This window comes from Suricata suricatta, chromosome 11 (genome assembly GCF_006229205.1).
Source record: "Suricata suricatta isolate VVHF042 chromosome 11, meerkat_22Aug2017_6uvM2_HiC, whole genome shotgun sequence".
Classification (NCBI taxonomy): Eukaryota; Metazoa; Chordata; class Mammalia; order Carnivora; family Herpestidae; genus Suricata; species Suricata suricatta.
Genome location: NC_043710.1, coordinates 94,307,132 through 94,331,404, shown reverse-complemented (window position 1 = coordinate 94,331,404; position 24,273 = coordinate 94,307,132). Strand labels below are relative to the sequence as shown.

At 40.5% G+C, this 24,273-nt stretch overlaps 1 protein-coding gene across 7 annotated transcripts in view; it reads left to right on the top strand.

Moving 5' to 3' along the window:
* Positions 1 to 24,273, top strand: part of GRIA4 (glutamate ionotropic receptor AMPA type subunit 4) — a 552,500-nt gene that overhangs the window by 518,217 nt on the left and 10,010 nt on the right. For 2 of the 7 annotated variants that reach the window (XM_029956119.1, XM_029956121.1), the window contains exon 14: positions 21,320 to 21,434. The exons of 4 other annotated variants lie outside the window; for them this stretch is intronic. In XM_029956119.1, the coding sequence (XP_029811979.1) occupies positions 21,320 to 21,434 (115 nt within the window). Of the gene's footprint in view, positions 1 to 8,257; positions 8,297 to 21,319; positions 21,435 to 24,273 lie in introns of those variants that run through there. One more of the 7 variants, XM_029956123.1, reaches the window with a different exon arrangement.

The window sequence follows — 24,273 nt, the reverse complement described above, 5'->3', positions numbered from 1 at the left end:
TCTCCTATCTTTTATTATTCAGCAGTGATAGTTCTCATTCAAATTCTGCCTTCCATTAAAATGTTGGCAAAACTGTGTCCAAAATAAGACACATGCTCTGTCACTCCCACCCCTCCCCCAAAAATGATGTTTCAAAAGAAAGCAGTTCCAAAGAACTTGATCAGTAATTGAAATCTGGAACAACAGGAGGCTCAGTTGGATTTGCTGACATCCAATTGCAGGAACCCATGGACAGGAGCACGACCTCTAAAACCAGCACAGAGTGCTTAGTTTATAAGAGATAACTCTGGGCCCTGGAGCAATAGCGTGGCGAGGGGACAGGGGCAAGAGCTAAGAATGGGAATCAGAAAAGCAAATCTTTCATTGGACTTTTTGGACTTTTTCTTTCAGTATTTAATACCATCACCAGCTTCTCAGGACATTTGGCCCAAGTTGAGCTCTGTATCAGGGTGGGTAGAGTTCTCTCTAGGCCAAATTGTTTCTTCCACTTTGGAGGATTCTTTAGGGTGGATGTATTACACTTAATATTCAAATCCATGAGTGAAAAAAACCTATTACCCCTAAGGAACCCCTTCCTTATGTAAGATTGATGATACGTGTTTGTTCATCAGGTCAAGTCTATTTAGGAGCTTTAGAAACAAGGGATGTTGGGCATGAAAATAAAGCTGATGTCTGTTTTTGGTGTTAGTAACACGTCAACCATTAGCACTTAATGTGGACGTTAGAAAACCTTAAGTACAGAAAGTTACAGCTGAGAGTTATATTCCTCTCAGCCTCGAGTGAATAAACTTTCCACTTGTTTTCCAGAAATGAGTTACAGCAGATGGATAGATAGTTGTTTTTTTAATTTTACCTATTATGGAAGGAGATGTTTTTGTTTATGAATATCCTTTATTTTTCTTGGTGCCATATTAAAAGATGCTGTAGGTAGCTTAGTTTTGGGGATCCCATCTTGATTTGGAACATAGTCTGTTGGAGTAGGGATTAGAGCACACACACACACACACACATACATGCACGAGCACACAGATCCCCTGGTTGTGATCTGCTTCACCACTGACGCACTTTGCTGCCAGAGACGTTGGTGTTCATTGCGGGGACCAAGTATTTTGCATTCACCCACTAAGATGTGCCCGGTAAACCTATCAGTGCTGCATGCCTCCAACCCAGAGAAAATAATCCTCTTTAGAATACATAGACCCTCTCCTTCCTTCCCTCTCTAGGTGGTGAGCCCTGTAGGAAACACAACACTTTCTACTGCCATTTGAAATTCTACACTTTTCATTCTTGCCTACAATGAAAAGATGATTCAAATTATCGCTGCCCATGAAGAAGGAAAAAATAATATTGCATTTGTCTGCATTTCTTGAAGATTCAGCAGGCATTATACATTTTTGCCATTCTTCCCACTGTTAACAACAGCCCATGCTAATGATTTGCCTACATGTTTTTGCCAGTTCATTCAACAGATGGTCCCTGGGTTCCAACGGAGGATTTGCCAGCTGGTTTTCAGTTGCTCACTTTGTGTTCGGCGCTGTGGCTGCAGTATGTAACAGCACGTTGCAGAGTCTCAAAATTCAGTGTTTCACTGCGTGCTCCCACTCACCATTACACTTTGAAGCCATACTTTAAGAACTTGCCTCAGAAACTGGGTAATTTGTGGCCATTTTAGTTTCTACCACGTCAAAGAGGATGAAAGTTTATGAGATAAAAATGCCATAACAGAGGCTCAACAGTTCAAGCGTTCACAGCCTGATCTGTGGAGAGACCTAAGCCAGGACATCAATTCTCACAGCTCCAGGGAAAGCCAGAGTTACAAACAGGAGTGTACTTAAGTGTTTTCCTCTTGGTGTGTGTCTAGTTGCCAGACAGGTTCTGCATTATGTCATCTTTACACAGAATGGTTCCCAGGAACTTTGGCAGGGCGAGGACTCAGGTCAAAGGGAGGACGCAGAGAACCACGAAGTGCATGAGGGCTCTGCGTGTTTGGACACCCTGCTCTGGGCCTCTGGCTGGAACCCCTCACGTGAGCTCTCCAGAGCCAAAGCCAAAAACGCCAGATCTGAGGAAAAGACATACCACCTGGGGGGATTGGCTATACCAAGATCTAGAAAGAGGCCCAACCAGGATACCTTAATAAGGCGGGAAGGGCAGAGTAGTCAAAGCAAAGAATTCAAAACAGTCTCCAACACAGAAGGAATGGGGGTCAGAGGAAGGGAGGGAAGGGAAATTCAGGGAACCAGGAATTCTGGAGCTGGAAAGGCTGCGAGGGCAGCAGGTATGAGTGTGCCGGGGGAGGCGGGGGGCTGCTGCTGCTGCTGAATCCTGTGTTGGTGCGGCCCAGTGCATGGACTCGCTGCTCACGCTGCAGGTCTCGGCCGCAGGACAAACCCCCCACAGCAGAGAAATGCCTGTGTGACACTCGTCTCTGCTATGCATACTGCAGCTTCTGCCCCAAGCTACACAAGCCACTCTTTGGCCCTGTCTGTACTCCATTATCAAAGAAAACGTGTCTGATTACTGGTTCTTCCCTGTAAGACCTCAGGCCATAGGACTGTGTGTTCTGTAGTTGGTAAATGCCATTGACGTTTACAGAGTAGGAGCAACTGTTAATTTATTCTCAGAACAGCAGCAAGATCAAGTGATCCGGGGTTTTTTTTCATTATTATTGTCTTTGCTTTCTGTGCACTGTTGGTGTAGGATTCTCCAGACTTACCTTCCTTTGGGAAAGGGTACAAGGAGGTCCGGCACAGGCTGCTTCGGAGGAAGGAGTCCTGAAAGTTCTCCGGGAGATCACCACTCCTGGTCAGAGAAGGAAGCACTGGAGCGATGCTGTGGTGCATTCCTACCCTCACTGCCCCAAGTGCCTCGGACCTGAGGGCGGGGCTGCGGAAGAGAGGGAAGAGCTGGCAGAAATGAGGCGTGTAGAGACTATTTTTGACATGCACATCCGCACACAAAGGACCTTGGAGGGAGAACGGTGATCAGATTTACTGTAAAACTCCAAATTACCTGTAGTAAACTAGAAATAGAGCTATTGTGGAGATGTACTCCTAAATGGAGAGTTCCGTACAATGCTGTTTTAATGCAGTTTTATACTAATGATAAGCATCCACTTAGTATGTCTTACATGAATAATGGTTTTCCATAAAAACGAAAATGCACCCATAGCATATGGGAAAGCAGGCATCCACAACTTTACACGTTATTATCTTCCTTTTGTCTCTAAAGAAAGTATCAGCCATGACGGGGTGGGTTTACGATTCATACTTAAGAAGGGGGAGATAAAATAGCTTAGCAGTCATTTGGCATGAGCTGGAAAATAGTAAAGACCTTGGTTTAGAATTATGTTCTGTTTTAATTTAGCTAGGAGTAAGAAACTGTAGGTCATTTCTTTTCATGTTTGTCTCCCTCCCCCAATTCAGTCCTGTATTCCTGTTTTCAGAATGAAGTAACATATGTGTGAGATAACTTTGCTACAAACACCATACTCATCTGGCAACACCTGAATAGAAAATCATATTTTTTTTTAATTTTTTTTTGAGAGACAGAGAGAGACAGCACGAGCAGGGAGGGTCAGAGAGAGAGGGAGACACAGAATCCCAAGCAGGCTCCAGACTCTGAGCTAGCTGTCAGCACAGAGCCTGACGCAGGGCTCGAACCCAGGAACCATGAGATCATGACCTGAGCTGAAGCTGGACACTCAATCGACTGAGCCACCCAGACACCCCTATAAAATCATATTTTACTCTGCAAACCACCTAGCCCTCTCAGAAACAGCACTGTATTCGTTATAAGAATATTTGTAAATAATCATCACACTAACAGAAGTTAGAAATACTGTGTACATATTGTTTATCATCCTTAATATCATAAAAATCTATTTCATGATTGAAAGTAGTTTATTTTAAATGGATAGATTCCATACCCTCTGAAACCCTAAAAAAATCATTGTTTGGACTTACGTACAAAATGAGGTATACTTTTTATTTTATTTTTATTTTTTTACGTTTATTTATTTTGAGAGAGAGAGAAAGAGAGAGTGAGCAGGAGAGGGGAAGAGGGAGAGAGACAGAGAAATCCCAAGCAGGTCCCTGTGGTGTGAGCACAGAGCCCAATGAGGGGCTCAAACCTAACAAACCATGAAATCATGACTTGAGCCAAAACCGAAAGTCAGACACTTAACCGACTGAGCCACCCAGGTGCCCAAATATATTTTCAAAAACCTTATGAAACTATTTCAGTATGCTCTTTAGTATCACACAATTCAACAATGAAGAAAAATTAAAGGCATAAAAATAATCCTAAGTGTCAATTCTGCCTTTCAAAGTTTCTAATACCAGGATGTGGGAGAAATACATCATTTTAAATACCACCAACCATGCAAAGTCATATCACATCACACTGAAATAAACTAGGCTTTATTTAGCTTACTTTTTTTTCTGGGGTACTCAGTGAAGAAGAAACTGACACATAGATAATATTTTTACAGAAATGTGATTCAATCTGTTTTCTCTACATGTTCAGTCTTTGGGACTTAGCCAAAATAAGAATTAAATTGGAGTCGGTTAAACAAATGTGACAAACAGCTCTCTACTTTCAAAGAAAATCGGGCTGTATGGACCCCTCTCCATCACTGCTTCACTATACAGAAGATTGCATAGACAATGAAGAACTACCCATAGGCCTCTGCTCTCACAGAATTCAGGCTGTGGCCTCTTTGAAGCTGACAGATACGCAGCTTCTGAACATACTTTTTAAAATGGCGACACTCCAGAATCCTCTTAATAACCGGGAGAAGCTCTCCTCGGATGCTCAGCCCCTGTTGTCCTGGGCTTCAGGCATTTGCAGCCAAGACGACAGAATTTCACAAAAGCATTATCAGCAAGTATGGCTGCTCTACACTGCTAGTGCCTACAGCACGAAAAGTCAATTTTCTTTCAAAAAGACATGAGAAATAGAAAATTTAGAATGAAACCAAGTATCCAGAGCCCTAAGTCAGCACACTAACCTTTTGGCTTCTATCTGAGGCTAGGCAGAGCTAAATAGAAGTCAGGGGGATCCAAGAAGCTGGCCTTAGTGGTCTCTCAAGGTAAAAAGCAAAGGGCGAAGGCTTAAAAAAAAAGTTGCTTTCTATGAAATGATCCAGCAATGATAATATCATTTAAGGCAAAGAATCAGTTAATACATCATCTAATTAATGTTTTTTTAGTTCGCTTTTAAGAGCAGATGTTCAAGTTTGGCTTACTGATGGAACTCTAAAAATTACCAAGCAGGATACTTCTTAAGCGAGACAATAATAGTAGCAGTGCAGCATGAGAGCCATCAGACCACTCCCGTGTGTTTATTTTACTTGCTCCCTTTCACCCTCTCATGACGTCATTCTGTTAAATAAGGAGACTATAAATTGGGAGACGTTAAGTGACTTGCCCACTGTCCCACAGCTGTAATTAGAACTGAGCTCTTCTGACTCTCTCCAGTGCTCTTATGGGGGAAAGAACAAAAGTGAACTTTTTAACATAAATACAGTTTACGTTGAAAACTTGCTAAACAGTTTCTGTGATTCTTTTGTGTTACGGTTTCAACAACATCCATAATTTCAAGGCATATTGCAAATATCCACATGGAGCTCAAGAAACCGTTTAACTTATATTAAAAACTAAACAAACTCTGGTTAGGATGAAGAAATTACAGAGGTAGATTTCAGGTCAACAAAGATCACACAACAATTAAAACTGGTCCAAAGATGGGAGGAAAATCGCTAAGATTCTCCAAATTGCTCAAGTCAAAGAGCTTCTCACATCTCTGAGGAAGGTCTGAGTCCCCTTCCCATCTTCAGAGTCTGAAAATCCATGTCACATCATGGACTATCTTTAACAGGACAAGGGAAGAATTCTCTTACACTTCTCTGAAGCTGCAGACACTTAATAAGGTTCATTCCCAGAACCTCACTAGGAGCTCTTCTGGTTTGGGGATCAAATAAGTCACTTCTTTGATACACAGCTGCTTCTGTAGCATTCTGTCTACAGTGTGAACTAGAAAGATATTTAAGGAAAGCTCTCCTCCTTAAGAACCACAGAGCTAGAGACAGACACAGGTCTTGTCTGCCTCTAAATACAGACATTTAAAATTATATACTGACGTCAAACTTTTGGCAAGATACAGATCTGACAAAATTCACTGGATTTTAAAGGGGGGAATAAAACAGCAAAAGTGAGACACGTGTATGGAGGACTTGCTTGGATCTTTTGTTTTTGGAACAAAACGTGTGCTTCCATATCTAGATGTGATGAAAACTGACCCAAGGTTATATGGTATCCCATGGTGTTTCAGTATGTAATACTTGAGAGGGTGCTAATAAGGTCATTAACAAGGTCAGTGGTACCTAATTTCTTTTTGGCCTCATCACAAGTAGCCATCAGTTTCTGCTGTGAAGCGTGAAGGCTGCACAACCAGTGGAACTGTACCCAATCCATGCAGTTTCCTGAGAGTTGTTCTTATTCAGAGATTTTTTACATCGTTTCAGAATCTAAAGATACATCCTTCCAAACGCTGTCATTTAGATGACTTCCATGGATGAAGTATGTGTTTTATTAAAGAAAGCAATTTACTGGTTTTTTCCAGTTATAACATAGCCTTACAATTCCCAAATGTATTATTATAGGGGAAAAGAAAGACAATTCCCTATTTCTGTGTATATTCTTGGGAATTTCAGTTTAGTGGATAAAAGGCTGGTTTGTCGAAACAGCCATTTTTAGAATATTCCTTAAGATTATGAATGAAGTTAAACTTCCCAAGGAAGGACATGAGGAAAAAAATATGTATGTTTGTAGAGGGGAAGTTTTACTATGCCACGTTTACATCATGTCACTTGAGGGTGATCAAAGTTCATAGGGTGAGCCTAATGCTAAACAAATGGTAATAGTACTAGACGTATAACGTGGACTATGCCATTCAGTATTTTTTTCCCTGCACATTTTCATAATGGCCATTAGAGTAACAATTACCCCATCCTTCATTTTGATGCCTCTGGAATATATTGTGACAACCCAAGGTTCCAAAGTATATCCATTTTCTCACCTGATGTCATTTTACTTGATAAAGAATTTTAATAAGTTACCCAAAGTTAAATAACAATAGCACATGATCTTGTATGGGTTCAGGCTCATTCTTGGTCTCCACTTTCCTTCATGTCTCACGGAATTCAATCAATTGTCTGGTATTTGATCTTTTTTATGGGAGCCAGTCACTGTCTCTGAAATTATGCCAAAGGGTAACTAGGAACTGACTGTAAGCTCAATGAACTAAATGGCAGTCTCATAAAAGACCAGGTAGTTCAACTAAAAAAAGATTGGATCAGATACCATATAAATGAAAAGGAAATAAATCCAACAACTCCTCCATACCAAGTACATGTGTGTGAATATATTTCCCCCAACGAATCCTTGATGCTGGTGTTACTGGCTCCACCCACACAGGTGATTCTCCTGAAACTCAGGTGAGACAGGAGACCATTACTTGCTCATCCCCAAGTCCGTGCTCCTTTCACTGTGCTGCCTTGTTTCTCCCCAGAGACACCAGGAGTCCTGGTTACATGGAGATCTGAGGAAGAAAAATCCCATTTTTTTCCCTACTGTGATATCTGTTTTGATATCTGTTTTGAAAAAAATAAAACAAGTACCTAGTTTCTAATAATACTCCATCTCCCCAACTTTCCTAATCCTCCCTTTTAATGTCCCCTGAGAGTTATTTTTTTCACTTCTCTGATAATTCTTGTTAACACCATATTTAGTACAGCCCCAAACATGGTGTTGGCTTGCAGTCCTCTCCAGTTTACCTGCAAAGACTCCAGGAACATCAGGGAAATGGGTTGAGGAGACCAGAGCCTCTTCCTTTTTAAGGAGCTCTAGGCACGCCCCACGATACACTCTCCGTGATTCACTACAGCTGCTGAAAATCACCCAAGCAACGCCCTTCCATGAATTCCTCTGCTCTAAGCCAGACTTCAGTTCATTGGAGCTCCGACAAAATAGACTGAGAAGAGCAGATAATTTTTTCCGCCTTCCACTGTGAGCATTCATTCCCCTTTGGCTTAATCCTTAAAATAAATGTTAAGCTGGATTCAATGAATGCCCCAGTATATCAGACAGTTGGTAGTGTCTTGTGAGACCTGAGGAAAGGGTTGGCCAGAACTGAACTTGACTTTAATACAAGACCATGTTCTATTATTGTTTAACTTTGGGTATTTCTCCCCTAGGAGGAGGACAGAGGAGAACTAACCAGCTCCAGGACCAAGGTAAGAGGGGAGTTTTCTTTCAAAAGAATGGGTTCCATCCATTTGAAGGAAACCCCTCCCCCACCTGTTTCTCAATCCCTTTTTCTTTATACATTTATATTTTTTAACCCACACATTAGGAGACCAGCTTGCCACTGGTGCATAACAGTCCCTTGAACATCCCCTTACAAATGTGATAGCAGGGAAAAATTGAAACCTTCACGCAAGTCATATCAGTTACACGTGAATGCATTTATGTTTTTTTCATCATCATTAAGTATCAGTGCCAGTCTTCCATTAAAGAGCGGTCTCTTGCATAGGCCTTAAGAAGTTGCCATCAGCTGTTAATTTCTCCATGTATAGAAAACGGATATAGCCAATCATCAAACTATCATGAGTAATGGGGTTACAAAAATATCAAAATCCAAAGGACTTCTATAGAAAATATATTTTTCTTAAGAATGTTTTATTAAAAGAAGCAGCTGATAGAATTTAGATGATGTATAATTTGGAATAGACTCAGACTAGACTTTGGGTGTACAACAGTATAAACTTAATTAGATGTTGAAGGTACCATATGAAAACCGGATAGAAAAATGAGAAAGGGGAGCTAATATTGTCTTGAGCAATGTTCCTCCATGCATATAGAGATTTCGTGGGCCTTGGGTATGGCTTCTAAATGGTTTCCATTGTTACCTCTCACGTTCTATGTTGCTATTCTTGGAAATCATCAGTATTCCTTGTCTTTGGTACTGTTTCACCTTGGTCCTTCCAGGGGAAAGAAATCCAAGGCAAGAAACAAGTGAGAGAATTTAAAAGCATCCAGAATTTGAGATGTTAGAAGAAAGGTAGAACTTTGGGTTCATGGAGGGACAGTTTCTGTCATCCTTGCCCTCCACGGAGGCCAGTCTTGTGTGACTCCAGTAGATTTTAGGGAAGCCTGAGGATCAGGCAACGGAGATGCCTGAGGCTCCAGAAGAAGGGAATCCCAGGAAGGAGAGGAAATTCAGGAAGAATGAGGATTCAGACCATTTGTTGCCAGTAGCTAGTCGTCATCTTTCAGAAACGTTTCTGGCCGTTTTGTTACAAGTGTGTTTAGAAGCTTGGCATCATGTTCGACTTGCATTGTCAGGGTTTTTGAATTGAAGGAAATCATGTCAGACGTTTATATTTTTGTTAGAGACTCTCATCTTACTATCAGGGACCTCAGTTGTCCTGTGATTCGGAACATCCATGAGAAGCCGCGTATGAAATAGCAACTTGATTTCAATATCAACATAAACTATTTTTGTAGACGACGGTATCACAGTGGTCACCAAATACAGAAATCTAAGCACAAGGCTTTTCACAGATAATTTTTTGTTGTCAAAAGTCAGTTAGAACCTATCTTTTACTTTGCCACTCCCTGACTCTCCTAAGGAAAAGCCTGATGTCTTGAGATGCCAGCTGTATGGATTGCCTAAGCTGTCTCACAAAGAAGGAATATTAGTATTGTTTAGTGGACCACGTATGTATTCGAATTTGGTATCCACACTAGTTATGTCAGGCAGATCTGTTGTATGATTTGAATTCTACAGAATGTTCCATGGTGAGCTCATTCAGGGGAAGAATCATGCTGGTTCTGTGGTGATTCTTCTAGGTAATTTGCACTGGAGACGAAACCGCATTGTTCTTTTGTTGTGTCTTGTTGCTTTATATAGAGAAAAGTATTGATTTTGTATTAATTACATGCAGTTTATTCGATACATTAAAATTAGGGAATGGAACTGCCCAGGCTGGTGACTTAACACAAGTACCCAAGTACTTCTGCCAAGGAGCAAGTAACGAAAGGCCATGTGCTGTGGTCCAGTATTAACACCACTAGAGGCAAACACCGGCAAAACTATCTTAAGAATTTAAATGTGGGGGGGGGGTGTTCCCATTTAAATTGTTTAATACAAATAAACGAGAGGCTGTCTTTCTGCTTTGAAATACGGTGGTGAGGCCCGTTGCTCCCAAAGATGAGTAGCTTTGTGTTTCACTTAGAATGGCATCGGCTGAAAATCTTGAAAGACCTGGGCTTTGAGTTCATAGGGTTGGGCTATTGTGAGAGAATGACAGAACAGCCACCTGCGCCTCGAGTCAGGCGCCCCTTTCAACCATAGGTTAGTCTACGGCCATACCACCCTGAACGCGCCCCATCTCCTCAACCGCAGGTTCACACAGTTTGCCTTCCAGGGCCCATTAGCTCAGAATCCCTTCTTCTCAAAGCCCTGTTTTTATCACTCAGTTTCCTTTTTCTAGTTATGCTCTTTTCCCACTTAACCAAAATCCAAGCCAAAACATAGGGTAGATGAAACAAGCGTGATTAAAAGACATTTCAAGCTATATATTTGAATTTCTATTCAAATAATAGTCTGCCGCAAAGGAATCTGGCACTGTAAGTGAAAGAGAAAAATAGAAACTTCATTTTTTCCTTTTAAGAACTTGATGGGAAACTTAAAGTATTTGTTGGTAAAGATTTACTAGACATATTTAGTGAATTAAACACATATTTAAATACACAGTAAAATCTTAAGTTAAACCAGAGTTGGCATTTAATACTCTGTGGATGACAAATGTAATTCTTAATTTCTATAATGTACTGAATCATTCTATTCTCAGTAATATGTTTAGCAACAGAAGAATTCTATAAAAGTGACATATTTTATTTGTTACACTTAAATAGATTTGAACACAATTATAAAAATACCATTATCTGGGATTTTTATCTCCGAGTTTAGTCGGAGGTATCTGGTTTTGCTTGATATTCACAAGCTTGTATGTGATTTTATCACTTAGTATTTCTTCCTTGCCCGGCTCCACAAACTGAGCGGAAATCCCTTTATTTTAAAGATCTTTAATGTCACTGAAACATCACCTTAGATAATTTTGTTTCCATGATGGACAAAATTGTTTGCCATCATTCATAAAAATAACTAGTGTCAGTAACTTTTTGTCCCTCTTGCCAGTATTTAGCTGAGGAGCCTTTGGCTTTATCTGTTTGGTTATAAAAACCCTCTGCATACCAGATCTTTCCCAATTCCATTAGGTATCATGGTTGAAAGAACTCCCTTTTATGGCTCAGCACACTCCTCTTTCGTTTTAACAGGCCACCTGAAAAGTTGCGCCTTAAACTAATCCCTGGGTGCATGGATTGCATGCCCGCTGACCTTCTTGCCCCGCCCTGGGGTTGAGAATGGCGTAAAGTCCCATAGTCACTGTCTTCCTTGGAGAAAAACTGTACAGAGATAACTTGGTAAAGTAATGTGTGAGTCAGAGCAAGTATGAGCGCTCCACACAACAGGAAATTTAAAGAAGGAGAAGACAAATGAAGTCCAGAGTATCTGGGATCGACCCCGTAAAGGTTCAGTTGTACTAGGTGATAATTATTAGTTGAATGAGTAAGTCTAGGAGTGATTACTGGGAAATGGTAAGGACTTTAGAAAAGCTAGGAGGAAAAAAAAAGAAATGTCTGGGAAAGGTTCTGTCATGAGACTGGAATTGACTGTAAGTAAAATATTTTTTGGACTTTAAGAGAAGGCCTATTCGGGGAATTAGGCTGGTTAAGACGCTGGGCTTCTGTGTTAGAAGGATCAGGGTTCTAGTCCCACCTCTGCCAGTTATTAGCCATGTGGATTCAATAAGGACTCAGTGAGAATATGGAGAACTTGGGACAGAGTCTAGCTCAATCAAATATAATTAAATTATGCTTTAAAGGTATACATAAGCTGAATTGTTAGGAAGCCTTGAATGTCAGAAAAGCAAGAAGGGAGCAGTATCCTGGAGGCAGTCGGGAGTCACTACAGGTTTTTGACAAAGCACGGGGAGCAAGCAGGAAAGCGAGGCTGTTCTGACTCTGGGTAGCTCAGAACAGACTGAGAGAGTCTCTGGGTCTTCTCTCAGGTGACAAAGGCTTTCCCTGGCTAATACCTGTATAATAAGAATGAAAATATAAACTTGGGAGACCCCTTTTCAGACACCTTGGTGGATAATTGGCTGGAGAAAAGGAGTGGAAATGAAAATTCAAAGGGGAGATTGAGTTTCTGTGGTGGAGCTTTGCTGTTGATTGGTTTTACACTTTTACTTCTTCTGTGACACCTTTTCTAGCCCATTTTACTGAAGCTTCCTTAGGATGCTGTCCTTGGGATCCAGCATGACCTGTCCTGAAAGATCAGAACCTAAATCACTAGGAAACTAGTATGCATCGAAATAGACCTGTCTTCTTCCAACCTTAAGAGAGAAGAAGGGTTTACCATCTAATCAAATCAAGTCATCTTACATAAAGGTCATTGGTATGGCTTTTTAAAGAAAGTCATCTACCCTTCTAACTTCTTGGATATTTAGGAAGGATCAACTTCAGTTGCTTTTGAAGCTTTAGCTCAACTCAAAAAATACTTAGCCACAGGGGACAGAAGTTGCAGGGAATATATCAGTCAAGGCTCAATCAAGGATCACCCCCAGGAAGCCTGACAAACAGGAAAAAGAAAATTTCCCTTGGAGAACCACAGTGGGGATGAATACATAGTTCAGCTACACAGGAAAGGGCACCAGCAGAAGGAAAGTGAACTGTGGGAAAGAGCACTGGACCAGGAGGCCGAAGACCTGCATCCCAGCTGGGCCTTGGTGAGCAAGTCACCTAACTTTCTTTAGACCCCACTGCCCACAACCCTAAGACAAGAAGGTCTGAGACAGCCTTTAACCCCCATCTTCAGTCAAAAAATGCTAGGATTCTAGTTCTTGAAAATAATTGGTGCAAGTTTTTAAAAATCAGCAAGGAAGGAAGGAAAAAGGAATGCTGTTACTTAGATTTCTGGAAATCATCTAAAGAGAATAAGAAGGGTGATCTAAGAGATGAAGGAATCCAAAGTCAGGGTAGGAGCCGAGGTCACATAGCAGATCGTGAGCCACTGGAGGCGTCTGTGTGAAAAGCCAAGTACCGCTGAACAGTTCGCCTGGGGCACGGGGTGACAGCCACCAGCTCTCCAATTTTTGAAATCTTACTTTACTGTAATAATAATCACACCCGAGCAAGTGAATGATATTCAGAGATAACCTGAAGCTCTTCACAGGTAGCTCCCGGCTCCTCTTGAAACAAAGCCCTCTTTTGTATGACTTGATCACAGGATAATAGAAACTTGCGGTGGGGAACTCAGCCGGTATCCTCTCAATGAGCACCCCAAGGCCACCACAAAGAAAATTCAATGAACATTATTTTACTACATATAATTGACATTTTCTCCATATCATGTAAGGATAACCAAAAGTATCTCTCAACAGTTTTCATTTTTAATTTTTATTAATTATATTTTGTATAATTTATAACTATATAATTATATTAAGTTTAATTAAATAATAATTGTTTAGTATTTAAAAGCCCCGCACATGAGACATACTTGCAGAATGATTCCAGATTCAGGCTAGTACCTTGGAAGTTCCTTCCCACCAAATCACAGACTGAAACCTCCTCTCTGTTAAAATTCTGGAGCAACCGTGGGTCATAGAAATATTTTTATTTCCCTTCCCTTAATAGACATACTTGAAAGTGGTCAGTTAATTTAAAATAAGTGTCCCTAGAATCTGGAACAGACACTTCTCACCTGTTTCATGATTGCCTTGCCAAGGTTTGTGGATCCCCACTCTGTGATTTTGCATGTTGTGTATTTGTCCTGAGAAAGTCTCCACACGCTTGTAAAAGAGGCTCCTGACCCAAAGGAAAATAGAAAATTCTACTCTGAGACCTAAAATTGGCAAAATCACGAAACTAAACTGCATGAAATATTTGTAAGGATTAAATTTTTTTTAATTTAATGCCAAAAATAGAATTAAAATTTCTGTTTCTTATAATCTCTAGCTAGTGCTCCAAGTTACTGGCAGGCGTCCTCACAAAAATCACAATGTTCTTCAACAAATCACGTTCCTCAGAGCCAGTCCTGAAATAGGAATTAGTCATGCAAAGAATACACAATTTAGAGACAATTTCTAGAATCTCACCTAGTATCTACTCAATGTATTTAGTTGTCTCTGACTCACTTAAGAGTGTGAAATGCAAAGGACTCTATACACTAACTTAATTGTGTATGTGTCATCCAAAGTCCAACACAGGGACAATAAATCTTTCCTTATCAACGTGGTGTCCAAATGCTCATTATACGTCATGTTGGGTCTGAGTTGTCTTTCCACTTAAAAAAATGTTCCCTCCCGATTTTGATACTAAATGATGAATTGGTTGGTGCCATTTTAGCAAATCTTACCTGTCATTGTGTAAGCGAACTGGGAAGAAAACTCACTATCTTTTCTAAAAACATTTGCATTTATATGCAGAGCAATTTAGCCCAAATTCTGCCTTTGGAAATAAGTGCACAAATCTAGTGAAGCAAAAAGAGCCTTGTGCTTGTTTACGGGAAGGAACCGTTTGGAAAGAACAGTTACAGCACAGCTACAAGTTAAATGGAAAATTTAGTGGAGCGTCGATGATGCTAAGAGCTGGCTACTCTTCAGGCCTCCAACGTCTGAGAGGGGACTGCCTTTCTAGAATTGCCAGTGCCTTTCCTCGGAAGCAGACATACTTAGCTCTTAGTCCTCATCAACTGAGAGACAGCCTGTTGATTTTTATTTACTTATTCTCTTTTCTTAATTGATAGCATAGTTCTTTCAATGACTTTATACAATGTTCTGGAGTTGTAACATCTCAGTTTTGTGGCTCATTTCCCCCAAATCCCATTAATTGGAGGGACATCACGAATTCAACCACAACAGTAAAATCCCCTATGATCTGTGCTCCTCCCTTCCTATCCTATTCTGTGGAATAGATGTTGATGTTTGTCACACTTGCGACAATAAGGACAACAGTGGCCTTGCCACCATCATTTAAATAACAGAACCAATAGTCTTTGCAGAGGTTGTTTTTATTTTTAATTTTTTTAATGTGTATTTACTTTTGAGAGAGACAGAGGCTGAGCAGGGGAAGGGCAGAGAGAGAGGGAGACACAGAATCTGAAGCAGGCTCCAGGCTCTGAGCTGTCAGCACAGAGCCCGATGCAGGGCTCGAACCCACGAACTGTGTGATCATGACCTGAGTCGAAGTCAGACGCCCAACCGACTGAGCCGCCCAGGCCCCCCAATGCAGAGTTGATTATTATTCATTGTTCACGAAATTACTATTTTCTTAGTAGAGTGGTCTTGGAAATTTTTCTGCATATATTTATCTGCTGCGTAACAAAGTTGAAATCCAATGAGTTTTCCAACCTGAAATTTCAGTTTAATTTCCAAAAAGAAATACAGTAAATATGTGGTATGTTTAAAGATTTTTTTTAACCTGAAAGATTATTTTTTTATTTCATTAAAAAGAAAAACCTCTAAAAAACGAAAAGGACTTATTTTTTAGGATCTCTACTCCTTGTTTGGGGGAAAACATAGTTGCCAGCCATGAAAACTCTTGTGCTAAAAACGGAAGTATCTACGTATTTTATAATGGCCCACTTAGCAGGACTCCATTGTAGCCACAGTGACATTCAGTTCATGAAGCCTAAGGGGCAAAGCTCACCTTGTCCATGTGGATTCATTTGTGAGACGGTGAGTCTTCTCTGTAGGCCACGGAGAGTTCCATTAACCTCCAGCACACCCTCTCTGAGGGGGTGGGCCCGCTAATCCCTGAACTGCTCATACTTCTCCTGACCTGTTCCCTTCACATGAGACGGAATCTTGGTGGAAGCCAAGTGCGTCACACGCCCTCCAGCCTGTGACTAGAGAGGACAGAACCAAGTGGACCAGAGCTGACCATGAATGCTTTCTCTGACACCCGTAAGAATGACTCCCAAAGTCCATCTCTTCCTCATTTCTATTTTTTTGGATCCAAAATAGAATGTATATTTTGGTTTGCATAAAACAGTTCTTTTAGCCATTATATTATAAAATAATATAAAATTGAGAAGATTTTTTTTTACTTAACTATTAATAAAGTATCACTTATTGTAGACCATTTGGGGTGGGTGGGGAAGCATAACAAGCAAAATGCAACCCAAACTAATCATAATCCCTATACTCAGAGATAGCTCTGTTTTATTTTTCTAATATTTTTCTATTAATGTCTGTCTATAAATATGTGTTTTCATTCTTAAGGTCATAGTGAATATACAAATTTCTTTTTTCACTTAACATTATACTATAATTATTTTTCCTTGTCATTAAAAACTTTTAATGGCTGTAAAATGTTCAGTCATATGAATTATTGGTGCTTATGAGTAAATACCACCATCACCTCAAGAGCTTTGTAATACTGTAGACATGCTGCTCCCCAATTCAGAGGAACCTGATACCACAATGTCAGGCCTGATCATCTGTGTTTGTAGTAGTGGTTCTGTACCCAGATCAAGCTGGAAAGTCACTGTTATGCCCCCAAACCTACTTAATTCTCCCCTCCTCCTGGACATGTAAATTGCTTTCAGTGTTTTGCTTCAGAAATATACTATGAGATTTATTCAGCCCCCTGGTCAGAATTGTTGATTATTAGAATCGATTCCTCAAAGGAGAATTATTGTTAAACAATAACATTAATATTAGCCAGTTAATGTTATTAGCAACATTCTCAATAATTTCCAAAAACAGGAATTGTTTTTAAGCTTTTGTAGCTTAAAGCCATCCTATTTCCCTCTTCGTTTTTAATTCTGTCATCAGTGGATGAGGACACACATCTTCTAAAATCCTTGACTATACTCAACATCAACATGGTGTCTTTCCTGACATGAGTGGCAAAGAATTGTCTGAATTCACATCACCTTAATCCCAAGACAAGTTGAATTATTTTTGTATGATTTGCATGTTTTTCATCAACCAATGTCCCTTGCTGATTTTAAACGGATTTTTTCACCTGTTTACACAATTTCTTATGGATTTACACAATTTTTCATTTTTTTTAAAGTATATTAAGATTTATGGTGACTATGAAAACTGTTACCTGGTATCATTTAGGTAAATATTCTGGACATTTGAACACCTGATATTTAAATTTCATAGAGAGTTTAGGGGCCCCTGGTGGCTCATTCAGTGGAGTGTGTGACTCTTAATCTCAGGGTTGTGAGTTCAAGTCCCACATTGGGTGTAGAGATTACTTAAAAATAAAATCTTAAAACATAGGAGATAGAGAGTTTAGGATGAAAAGAGTATTCCAGTTAAGAGGGCACAAGGCTAAAGGTGACAACACGTTCTCATGTGTGTGTCACTAATAGATCCTTTCTAATCTGGATAATAAAGTGCTAGGAAAATTACACAACAGGTTGGACAAACTGTCTATACACTGACCTCATCACAAACAAGGAAATATCCATCCTATGAAGTAAAATGGTACTGAGTTTGTTTTAACCAGATTAAATACGATGTTGCCAACCATTGTTTCTACAAACTGCATATGCCTTCAATATCTTGCGTACAGATATTGACTAAGTCTAGGGCTTACATATCAGTCCTTTACAATGAGATTCTTAAATCCAGGAAATCATAAAAATGCTTTCCTGAACTTTAAAAATATTCTTATTAGGTAAGTATTTTGTCAGATGTCAATTTTAAAACCTCACTGACAGAAAAATTATAAGAAATATGGTCCAGAAGTAAATATAAATGAGTAAGGCATAAATTAAGCATAAAAGCACATCCAAACCTGTAGAATTTAATGATAGTTCACAGAAGGGTGGAGGATATGAGATCAATGTCTTAGCCTGAGTTAAGCCTGCTTTTTAACAGGAAAATCTTACTTTGCACTAGATGAAACTACCCACTATTAATAAATGGGGGCAGTTTGGGTGTGTCGGTTCCTGCGGTAAAGCTTTCGTTGTATGTGGTGTTTCAGTGAGAGTCTCATTAACAAAAATGAGTCCCAGACGCTGGGGCACTGAGCTATGGGTTTTCATAAGCTCCAGCTCAACTGAAGGAAATTTTAGGAGTAAAAACCTTGGGAAGTTTTCCTGAGGTCCTGGCATTTGGCCAGATAAGCATTTTCATTCCACCCTGCATGAAGTTCCCCATCATCTCACTATTACTTAAAGGCTATTTGGAGAAGGGTTTTTCTTATGTAGAATTCCCCTAAGGGACAAAAGACAAAGGCAAGAAGTCAGTAACCTGAGTGTTAATCTCTAAACAAGTCATTGTCAACACACCTGGGCTACGGATTGTGGGTTACACATCCGCCAGGTCACTTGCTGTTCCTTCTTCTCCTTGCATTTTTCAATGGAAACAATCCATTCAATTGAGTTTCAGTGTAAAAGCTGCATTTCACAGAATCAAAGGAATAATTAATGTCAGGAATAACCCACATTTTTCGTCTCTCTCTTATCTTCCTGGCAGACCCGTTTTAGCCTCTCTGAAGTGTAATAGGGACAAGGATATCCCTTAATCATTAATAGATGTCTCTGACATTGATTTTGAAATCTGTGCCCGGAATGTATGAAGGCAGTTGCAAAGCAAGCCTACCATGTGTGTCAGCGAGGACCTGCTTTCTAGGGCACTCATTCCCCCCGCAATTTAGCACATCCTCAAGCTTGCCGACAGTAACTCCTCCGGGGTTCCTTTTTCTCTTGCCTAGATAAAAAATACTTTTAAGTCTATCCTAGCAAAATGAGTGAAGTCATTTTATGTATTTTTAAGTCATTTGATGACTCTCATTATTAATAATGTGTAAAGGCAATGTGTTCCATCAATTAGGTAGGACAGATGTTCAAACGGTCCTTACACATGTGGTTTAGGCTTCCGATTAAATGACACAAGGCTGCGAGACCTAACTGGCTTTATGAGGAAACTGCATCTGTAGTCAGACGCTTCTAGAAAACAGGCAGTTCGAGCATGCAGAGAAATCTTGAATACCTAAAGACCTCTTTCTGAATATTAATTATAAGTTACCTTTTATGCATCATTAAAGAAAAGTAAGTTTACATGATCATAGCGGACTCTGTCTAGGGACCATATCTTTCTGGAAGGAAAACATGTGGATTGGCTGTGAACTGGGCAGTGACTTCCCTACTGGTCGTGCGTATTACGTTAACCAAACCCGGATGTACTCACACACACGTGCGGATAACAGTGTGAAACTAAACTGGTTTTACATGGCCTGTTAGATGGTATCGGAAAGACGATGTCGTAGAATAATTTTGTAGAAACTTTATTCCAAACAGTTTTCTCAACGTGAAGCTTTTTTTCCTTATCCATTCCTTTATTTTGCTTTCTGTTTTCTCCTGTGCTGTGGAACTGTCTTTGGATATGGCTAATATGACCCTGTTAAATAACCCTCTCATGAAACGACTTCAGTTTTATCAAAGGAAATGGTCTAAACCAACATATAAAATTCTGGGGCTACCACTTCACAAATATAATATGAATGTTTAAGATTAAAATAACGTGGATTATAAAAATAATTTTCTCCAGAACAAAAAATTTTAGTAGTTCGGCTTAAATCATTAGAAGACAAAGTTAATTTGTGGTGGACACAAAATACATTAAAACGACTTTCTCCCAGAAACTTTTTTTTTTTATAGGTCTCTCTTTCTTCACTGACTAGTCATTCATTGTTAAATTTCAGTCTGATCTATTTGGTGATTAAACTGACCACCTGATGGTGTTCCCTTAGGAAGTGTATTATTTGACACCACTAGTGTGGCACTTACTGGGGAATGTGGGAACAGGAGATCATTTAATTCGCATTTCGTAAAGGGCAGTCTGCCTCTCCAGAAGAATTAGTACCCTCAGAGTCTATGGTTTACACAAGTGACATGTTTATTCTCCAAGTGGATCAGACTGTCACAATGTTTACGTGAAATAGTATAAACCCTTTTTAAGAAAATAAACACTTCAATAGGCTGATAGTGGTGAAATATGTGATACTTTATAGTAGTCAACAAAATGATATTTCACTTGCAGATCACTTTGCAAAGGCTGTTCATTAATACGTGGTTGTTTTGTTTTATTTCTAATTCCTCTGGTATTAAGTAATCACCAAAGTCAACATTCATCCAAAAGCATCACCCAAATTCTCAGTCTATAAAGCCACTCCTTCACTTTAACAGAAATTTCATTAAATGCTGGGAAAAACCTCTTGAAAGAGATAATGGCTCATTTAAAAACTGTAACTTGAAAGTAGAAACCAAGTATCTGGCAGGCAAAAGCCCGTGACACATCTGTAATCCTTTTAGAGAATCCTTTCAGTCTTCTCCCTCATTCCCCAGTGGAGATACACATGGAGGAAATTGAATCTCAAGTGTTTGTTTGCAAAGTCCACATCACATGCCACAGGACTTCCTGCAGTTTCATTACTTAATTTCAACAGGCAAATTGGCTGTTTAAAATCCTGATTTTTAAAGAGCATCCAAAGCCTTTAAGAAGCAGCACAAAATTCAAATATAAGATCTTTTCCCAAAGGGCTCCTGCTCCCTTTCTCTGGATTATCCCTTGACTCGTAGCCCAGGTGACATGCAAATCCTAGAGTCCGAGGCCTACGCAATCAAACAAGTGAACAAACGAAGCTCACACAGACAATAAAGGGAATAATAACTAAGCCATTTTCTTTGTTGTCAGGACATCAGTTCATAAAAATCAGTGGCCACCAGTTTGGGCTATTTAAGCTGTGACGTTTGTCTTTCTAGGGATGAATTTTCATTCTGGTCTCTTTTTGGTTGTTGACTGACCTTCAGAGAGGCAGAGGAATTTAAGACACATTTCTTTCTCAATTACTAGTAAATTCAAGTTTATTGGTGTTTTGCAAAAGAAAAAGAAAAAAAAGAAATCCCTGTCATGGGGTGATGATGGTCTCAGTTATCTGACAACAAGTGAACTCTGACTTTGAACAGCATGGGATTTCGATCCCCACTGAAACTAGTTACAATCGCCCTTGGTTTGGACTCCAGTGGGGGGTGGGGTGCAGAAGGCAAAATGAGAGGTTTATTTAGCGTCTGGGAGAAGCTTATCAAAGAGCTTAAGTCCTCATTCCTGCTAACATCTTATCAGCTGTGCAGTTTCTTACAAAATATGTTTTATCGTTTCAAGAAATGCTGTTAACCTGGCCGTTTTAAAACTGAATGAACAAGGCCTGTTGGACAAATTGAAAAACAAATGGTGGTACGACAAAGGAGAGTGTGGCAGCGGGGGCGGTGACTCCAAGGTCAGCCTCAATGTCACCACAAGCGGGTAAACAGTATGGACAGTAACAGGTGCATCTGCTGGGAGACGGGGTTTGGGCCTCCGGACGCCACCAGAAATGGTGAATCAAGTCCCTTCGAAACCTAAGTATGCAATTACTGTCAAAGCAAAAATATTTGCAACTGGGACCAATGTGGGGACACGCTCACCAGCCTAACCGGAATAGTTGCCACGCGTTTCCGGCTTTGAAGGGGTTATGGAGCAGACGCTATAGTCCTGTGCGCCTCATTTCACAGAGCAGGGAGGGATCCCAGGTTTTTTTTATTTAAATATTTTTATTTAATGTTTTTATTTGTGTGTGTGTGAGAGAGAGAGACAGCGTGAGCAGGGGAGGGTCAGAGAGAGAGGGGGAGACACAGAATCCAAAGCAGGCTCCAGGCTCTGAGCTGTCAGCACTGAGCCCGACATGGGTCTCGAACCCACGAACCATGAGATCATGACCTAAGCCCAAGTTGGACGCTTAACTGACTGAGCCACCCAGGCGCCCCTGGATCCCAGTTTTTGAAAGAGCAATTTAGTGAAGTGAGCAGGGCGAACCCAGAGGGAAAGCCTGTGTGTTTCCTTCGCCTTTGCAAGGCTAGGGCTTCTGCACAGCGTTTGTAAGTAATGGCAATAACTTGATTCCAGAGGATACTTTCTAGGAGGTCATGTCTCCACCCAGAACCCTCCACCTTCCATTAAATATCAAGTGACATTAAAAAGTCAAGGATAGTCATGTGAACTTGACAGTTTTTGCCTCCCATAGGTAGATCAAATTACAAAATGATCAGGCAACAAAAACAAGTCCCACTCGGCTCTGTCCCACTCCATCTGCGACATATTTCCAGCTTTTTTTCCTATGTGGCATCTGAAGGGGTAAAAAGGTATACAAGCAACAGAAATGATCAACCCAGGTCCCAGAACCTTCTTCACTGTGTAATGACTTAAACAACCCAGAGGTGGGAATATTCTGACTGAATTTTCTCTTATATACTTTCAACCGACACGTAAGAATCTCGAAAATTTTAAAGTATGCACTCTTGTCTGTCTTTTAAAATGTAGAGAATTGCCCAAAACGGGAAATCTCTCTTATCTTGAGTTTCTTGATTAGGATACAAATTCCCTTCACTCGGCCACCCAACGATGTGCCTGTTGGGGTGGCTGCAAACCTCATTCTCTGCCAATGCCACCAACTTCTCCCTCTTTCCTGACCCAAAGAGACTTTCGGATCGAGCTCCTTTGTCGCTGCCCGTCTAATCACCTGCTCTGTGGCAGGAAAAGAAAGGATAAACTTGGCAAGGGAATATTCGAGCCAGAGAGAGGCAGGAAAGAGGACAACAGAGCTGTCTGGACCCAGCCCTGACCACCCAGCTCTTGGAGAGAAAGAGCAGAGAGAGGGTGGCGAGGATCCTGAGGGCCACCTCGGGGATGGCTGACCTGCAAGGTCCCTCCGGGCAAGGCCCCGGCCAAATGTTTATTTGGGGGACATTGACCCTTGTTACATGTGGGGGCCCCAACTTGATAGCTTCCATAAAAACCTAACTAACTAACTAAATATGTGCCGAGAAAGGTATTTAAATGTGCACTAAGAATCTACTTTTCCACACAAATTAGCAATATAAGAAAATGTGCTCTAATGGCACCCACACACACACGAAAAAACGCAAAGATATTCTAGTCCGTCAGAAAAATTTTGCCCCCAAATGCTTATTTTTATCACCAGTAGAAGTGTCACGCTGCTTAACAAATACGACTCTCTACAAAAATTCCTATTTTAGTGTCCATGAAAAAGTCTCCCCAGAAAAATAAGCAGAGCAGACACGTGTGCATAATGGAAAAATCTATTTAGTAAAAGTTACATTCGTTCATTTAAAGAGTTCGGAGAACACAGTGGAATTTTAACGCTTGTATCCCACAGATTGTTTGGTAAATAATGGACACTAAGTAAATGTTTGCTGTCAATATATATAAACAAACCTTGCAGTTCTCAAAAATCAAACTGTTGCTCCCACAGGCATGTAATACTTGCCTTTCACCGAACATGAACTGCAAAATGATATTCTAAAACGTTACTTCAGAGCTTAACAAAGTGCTATAAAAATTTACATAAAACGTTTCCCCCTAGTGCTATCACAGTATGCTTTATCTTCCCTCAGGAATGTTGTTCTCACACTAAAACACATTCCTAGTAGGTTGTATATCGATGTAATATTTATCACCGAGCAAGGAGGTGGTTACAATCTAAATGTTAATAATGCCCTACTGTGAATTTGAAATATAAGGTGATATTTTAAATGCCCCGACCTAACTCAGGCCAAAGCAAATCACCAGGAGGCAGCTGCTTTTTCATTTTTGTTTGGTACCTTCTACTGGTGACTGGCTTCCTTTGCAGAGTCGCCTCGCCCCTCCTCTGTGGCCTGATCTTCCTCAGAGGAGGTAAAATCAGAAGTGCTCAGGTGGGGAGTGAAGCTGGTTCTGAGGTCTGGGCTGCGTGCTGAGCTAGAGCAGAAGAGAGAATGAGGCCCCTTCAGAGTGGGAGGAAATCTGCACGTTCAGGAGGCTCAGCACAAGTAGGCAGAAATCCACCGTTCTCTGATTGCCAGATGCAGACTCGCGATAAGAGAAAACTCGGTTTTCTAGTAGTGGTTCACCTGAGGGAGGAAAACCATTGAAAGCTCCCCCCTCCAAACCCCCACTTCTCAATGAATAGGTTCCTTGGAGGAGGTAAGTGACCCACCTGTCATTTGCAGGATTATTACCGTGGAGGACATCTCCAGCCTTCCATTCAGGAGGAGATTATTAACCTCCTGCTTTCACTGGGC